Genomic DNA, 6,364 nt, shown 5'->3' with positions numbered 1-6,364 from the left:
TATAAAGACAGTTGACACACACAGCCCATACATTTATTAAACCCACAGAGTATATACAGTTCTCTGCAAAACATATTTACATACATTGGAGCTGCTGTAAAGTGCATATTATAATTTCATATTAAGTGCAAACAAAATAATGTATAAACATTTTTAAATACAGTATATAGACACACAAAATATAAAGAGACACTAATGCAGAATAAAAACAAATAACTGTGTTGCTGTTTACATATGTATGTACAGTATATATGTATGTATGTGTATATGTATATGTATGTTTTCATGTATGTATGTATATGACTGTTGACTGTATACATATAGATAAATAGAGCTATGAACATTGTTTCAATAACCTTTTTTTCAGTTTTCAGTTGTATTCATGGTGCTAAGAACTGTATGCCCATATGTTAGCACAAGCATTACTATTCTCAAATCATCTCACTGACTTCTAAACATTCTGCGTCATCAGTGTTCTGTTTTGTAAGAAATGGTATTATAAGCGTGTCCTCGTGGAGAGTGCCATACCTCTTTTGGCCATGTGGGGGCCTCCGTCATTCTGTTTGTGTCTTTCATAGGAAAGCCAAATGAATTTGTATTTTTGTTCTATTGCTTGAGATTAGGCTCAGTGACACAATTCTCCTCCATAAGGCTAGAAATCCTTGTTCCCAAGAAGTGTTACAGTTATATTGGCTTTTCCCACAAAGAGAGCATGTCTATTTGAGTGTGATAAATCAAACTGGCTAGGTGGCTACGGAATTTCCCAGAGCTTTCTTCTGTCAAAGAGGAATCATCCCTGCAAATGACTCCCAAACTACTCTCAAAGTATTGCTGCACTCTCCTGTTTTTTTAAATTCTTCCCCTTTTCTTTTGCGGCCACCGCCTCTGCTTCCAATCTCTGCCTCTTTTCTTCCTTTGCCTTCCTCCTCTCATCTTCTAACTCCTTCTCTGCTTGTTTTTTCTTTCTCTCTTCCTCTGCCTTCCTTCTCTCCTCCTTTTCTCTTATTTTTCTCTTGGACATCTCATTTGTGTAGTTTGCTCCCCCATTCTCCTTCACCATGGCCTCAATTTTCTCCTTTAGCTCTCTGACCTGAGTGCTGTCATTACTCTTATTGTTGAAGACGTGATATCTACCCCCAAAATGTTCAATGAAAGCTGACAGAGCAGAGCCTTTGCGCAGAAAATCCTCCAATGGTTTTCCCTTCAGCACATCCCCATGAGTGAGGAGCACTATAGTGTACTTCTGCGCCCCCTCACCAAAGTTCTCCTGGATCCACTTCACAACATTCCTCTCCTCCTCTGTGTACCTCACATCTAATCTGATCACCAGCAGGAAGGCATGAGGCCCAGGGAGAGACATCTCAACACACTTCTCTATCTCACCCTTCATCTCTTCTGTAGGCTTTTCTGTATCAAACAATCCTGGTGTATCAATCACTGTAATTTGTCTACCATCCACTGCAGTATGTTGATTAAGTTCTATGTTTGCACTTAAAGACTCTATTGGGATATATGCTGTGTCGATGGGAACATGCTCATTATTTTGACAAATGTGTAAAGATTGAAACATTTCTGATTTGGACTGTGGATAACCTCTTCCTTACATAATAATAAACAAACACAATGATTATGTACAGTACAATCAACAAGATTCATAAACATATTTATTAATGCACTCATAACTATTATAACATCTAACATTACATTAAGCAGATAAAAAGAACATAGTCATGCAATCAATTAAATTATATTTATGTGCCAAAGGATTAAAATTGTGTCAAGACAAGATAATTAAAAGATAAAAACTCACTTAAAGAATAAACTCACTTCATCTGGATCATGATCTCGTTAATTAGCATCATTCTCTGATTCTTTATCATAAAATAATCTCTCTATAGCTGCTGCTGCTGCTACTGCTTCACCAGTGACTACAGCGCCCCCCATGGACACATCAACACTTTTCCCTCCTTTTTGTCCTTCTGTTCTCTCTCTGCATGTTCTCTTTTTAGTTGTTCTTCCTGGACCTTCTTCTTAGCAGTACATAAACACAATCAATATGTAGAGTACAAATTACAAGATTTATACACATACTGTATCTATTAATGCACTCATAACTATTATAACATTCAACAGCACATTTAGCAGATACAAAGAACATAGAGATAATAGATTCAAAAGATACAGTGCAAAAAAATAAAAGGCAGAGTACATTAAAAGACACAGAAAATTAAAAGATAGAAACATAAAATAAACTCAGATGCTCACTCATCTGGATCATGATCTTGTTAATTAGCAACATCCTCCGATTCTTTCTCACCAAATATGTCTTCTCTAGCTACTATTGCTGCTACTGCTCCTCATCTTCATGCTGCTGCGTTTGCTTCTGCTAGTGCTGCTCTTGCTACTGCTGCTGCCTTTGCTGCTTCTGCTGCATTTGCTCTTGCTGCTGTTGCTTCTTTTGCTGATGCTTCTGCATTTTCGTTTGCTTTTGCTGCTTTTGCCTCTGCTGCGCTTGCTGCTGCTGCTTTTTCTGCTGCTCTACTTCCTAATTTTTCTTCTATTTTTTTTTCTGCTGCTCTTATTGCTGTTATTGCTCCTCCTGTTGCTCCTACCACTCCTGCTACTTTTGCTGCTCCTACTACAACTGCTCTTACTCCTGCTAATGCTAATGCTTCTCCTGCTACTCCTGCTACTCCTGCTGCTACTGCTCCTACTCCTCCTGACACTACTAGTGTTCCTGCAGTTGCTAGTCCTATTGCAACCCTATTAAATCTTCGAGCTTTTTCCTCCTCTTCTTTGAATCTCTGCCTCATTTCTTCCGCGGCAGTCTCCTGTGTTTTGAAATTCTTCCCCTTTTCTTCCGCCGCCACCACCTCTGCTTCGAATGTCTTCCTCATTTCTTCCGCAGCCACCACCTCTGCTTCCAATCTCTGCCTCTTTTCTTCCTTTGCCTTCCTCCTCTCATCTTCTAACTCCTTCTCTGCTTGTTTTTTCTTTCTCTCTTCCTCTGCCTTCCTTCTCTCCTCCTTTTCTCTTATTTTTCTCTGCACCTCCTTGTACATCTCATTGGTGTAGTTTGCTCCCCCATTCTCCTCCACCATGGCCTCAATTTTCTCCTTTAGCTCTCTGACCTGAGTTCTGTCTTTACTCTCATTGTTGAAGACATGATATCTACCCCCAACATGTTCAGTAAGAAATGAGAGAGCAGAACCTTTGCGCAGAAAATCCTCCACTGGTATACCCTTCAGCTGATCTCCATGAGTGAAGAGCACTATAGTGTACTTCAGCGCCCCCTCACCAAAGTTCTCCTGGATCCACTTCACAGCATTCCTCTCCTCCTCTGTGAACCTCCCCAGCCTGATCACCAGCAGGAAGGCATGAGGCCCAGGGAGAGACATCTCAACACACTTCTCCAGCTCACCCTTCAGCTCTTCTGTATACTGTTCTGTACCAAACAATCCTGGTGTATCAATCAGTGTAATTTCTCTACCATTCACTACAGTATGTTGATTACTGCACATTGCAGTCACAGATTCAGATGAGAACTCCTCTTTAAAAGCATCTTTCCTCCCCAGGATGGTGTTTGCTGAGGCACTCTTTCCAGAACCAGTTTTCCCCAGCAGCACGACATTTAGAGGAGACACTGTGGAGGAAACAGTCAAAACTCTTTAACAATGTAAAATGAGCAGTAATTGTAGAAAAAGACGGGATCTATATCTACATCACCTCCTCCACATAAGTAATCAACACAACAGGATATTGGGTTACAGGGTAACAACATTTACTCTGCTTAAAGTTCTTAAGAACATGGAGATGCTGTCATGAGGAACACTATTCATGGTGTTACGACCGGCTCGTGGGGTCTCAACATAAAAAGGAGGAGGCAGACAATGAGGTCAATTGTTACGAAAAGTGTATTTATTTACACAAAAGGTAGATCCAAGGAAAACGTCTAGGGGGTTTAAAGATGAATGGATGGGTGAAGCGAGTATGTTGGTGAGTAGGAGTGTTTGCCAAAAAGTATGTGAGAGAGGAGCGGAAGCTGAAAGGGGCTCCCCACAAGACCTTGCAGTGCTTTTATACCCACGCTTGGCGTCAGGTGTGGATAATCACAGGTTATCACTTTCCACTGCAGGCCCACAGCCTGCTGCCTCCATATGGCCAGTACAGGGACTGCAGGCGGGGTGTGCAGGGGCACAGGGGGTCGTAACAATGGTATAGTCTAATTTCATTTGGAATGGGATAACGGCAATGGAACATTTGATTCTAGAATTGGTTAGGATCTTGCAGATTCAAAACCGTATTCCATTGTCATATTCTATATATGTACATGATGCTTGATCCCAAGTGTCTAAGCCTGGGAATGATAGAATATAACAATGTATTTTGGTATGAGGCAGTATGGAGTGTACATTCTGTCATGCACAGAAACACAACGAATGATGTCTGTAGTGCTTTTCATTTTGGGTACAAAAGGATGAAGCACTTTGTGGACTAAAATTAACTCTTTTCATAGACAAAAGTAATTATGTCAATGTAATAGATGTCTTAGGCCAACATATTTCCATACTTACTTTTGTGGCATGAAAAGTAGAATGGGCTCTACTATGATCATTACGTGCCATTTAATATTCATGTTGTATATAGTGGTATGGTTTTGCCATATTACTGAAAGTAACAAAGTAACAAAAGAAATATACTCACTGGTGAGAGGTGTTGTCATGCTGTTTCTCCGTGTTCCTAAGAGATCAGAGTACAGCAATGAATGTTACTTAGAAACGCATGCTGACCGATGTAAAAAAAATACTTACATTTTTTTTTGATAAATACAATATGTTTTGATTTTGCAGAAACAAAAATGTATAGAATGATGCCATAAGCCTGGCCAAACACAAGTTATTTATCTCCTCTTGACGATCAGATGAAGTGCCTTTACCAAGTCACTGAACTGTCAAAGAAAGCACTAAATGCAAACAGCTGTAACACACACGCACACAGACAAACACACACACACACATTGCATGGTGGCGCAAAGAGATCACTAATGGAAAACAGTTTAATATAAGTAAAGTTAATGTAATTATAATATATATTATAAATAATATTGAAAATGATGACAGTGTTTCTGAATTGATCAAATGTGAATTAAGTCGACCAATGATATGCATTATGAAGTTATACATCATTTCTTTTTTTACAAAGAGCCAGAATTCATGTTTTCCGAATAGTTTGCCAAATAATGTGTATATGGTTGTAATTTTCAATTCAATTTCAATTCAAAGGTTAAATAACATTGGACTGAGTGTGTAGAATCTCAGATTAAAGGAGGTGTTTATCAATAGCACATTATTGTGTCATTCCATGTCAAAGTGCCTAAAGGTCCGGACAAGACTTCCGCAGTTCCAACAATCTTCAACAATTACGGCGATAATGACGTGTCAAGTTGGATTTTCATGCAATCTGATTTTTTTTTTTCAGATTTCAAATGTACCCTTATAGTAGGAATTCCTAACCTATCATACCCTTGAATCAAGTATCTTCATTGATTATATATTTATTTTTTTAACTGTGTAGGAGCCATTTCTCAGTTGTTTATGAAAGGTGTTTATCTGTCCTTCACATGACCATATGCTATCAAAATGAATTTGAGGATGGTACCAAAACTAGTTTCCTATAAAACCATATCTCAAAAAGTGTCAAATTGTTTCATAGTGTTACTTTAATAAGTTATTATAATGCTTGCTTTTGTTTCTATTTTTGGATAATTTGTGCCCTGTACAGGTCAAAAGGCCATTAAGTAGGATAGCAACCTGTTGGAGGTGCGGCTGACTCGGAGCACACAGCTTTTGACCTTGCTTGCTTGCTTGCTTGTTTGTCTAGAATATAGGCCTGCCTAGGCTATAGGAATCACTGTTCTTTAAGCTTCCTGCCTTGATTAATTAATTTATTTACAAAACTACAAGTTGTAACATGCACAAAAGGTCTTTGGTCTGATACCCACCGTGAGTCAGCAGGTTACATCATGAATTAAATAAAATTAAGATACATTTTAAATAAAAATGTACTCACTGTTGGGAGGTTGAGAAAGGCTTCTGCTTCGTGTTCCTAAGAGATCAGCAAAGTACAACAATGAATGTTACTTAGAAAAAAATACTTGATAATTAGAATATGTTTTGATTTTGAACACACACACACACACACACATTGCATGGTGGTGCAAAGAGATCACTAATGGAAAACAGTTTAATATTAGTAAAGTAAATGTAATTATAATATACAACTTATTAATAAATAATGATGAAAAGGATTTTTCTTTTACTAAAAGCCAGAATTCATATTTTCCAAATAATTTGCCAAATAATGT

The 6,364-nt window shown here is 38.3% G+C and overlaps 1 protein-coding gene across 1 annotated transcript in view; it reads right to left on the bottom strand.

Annotated features, from left to right (window-relative positions):
- LOC122131298 (GTPase IMAP family member 9-like) overlaps nt 1-3,839 on the bottom strand; it is a 5,527-nt gene extending 1,688 nt beyond the window's left edge. Inside the window, exons 1-3 of the mRNA XM_042706165.1 lie at nt 3,769-3,839; nt 2,725-3,666; nt 1,020-1,319 (exon numbers count right to left, since the gene is read on the bottom strand). Of these exons, the coding sequence (XP_042562099.1) occupies nt 1,020-1,319; nt 2,725-3,666; nt 3,769-3,839 (1,313 nt within the window). The remainder of the gene's footprint in view (nt 1-1,019; nt 1,320-2,724; nt 3,667-3,768) is intronic.
- Between the last annotated feature and the right edge of the window lie 2,525 nt (nt 3,840-6,364).

Source organism: Clupea harengus, unplaced genomic scaffold, assembly GCF_900700415.2.
Source record: "Clupea harengus unplaced genomic scaffold, Ch_v2.0.2, whole genome shotgun sequence".
Classification (NCBI taxonomy): domain Eukaryota; kingdom Metazoa; phylum Chordata; class Actinopteri; order Clupeiformes; family Clupeidae; genus Clupea; species Clupea harengus.
Note: the sequence above shows the minus strand (reverse complement) of the source record. Positions and strands in the feature narration are given on the sequence as shown.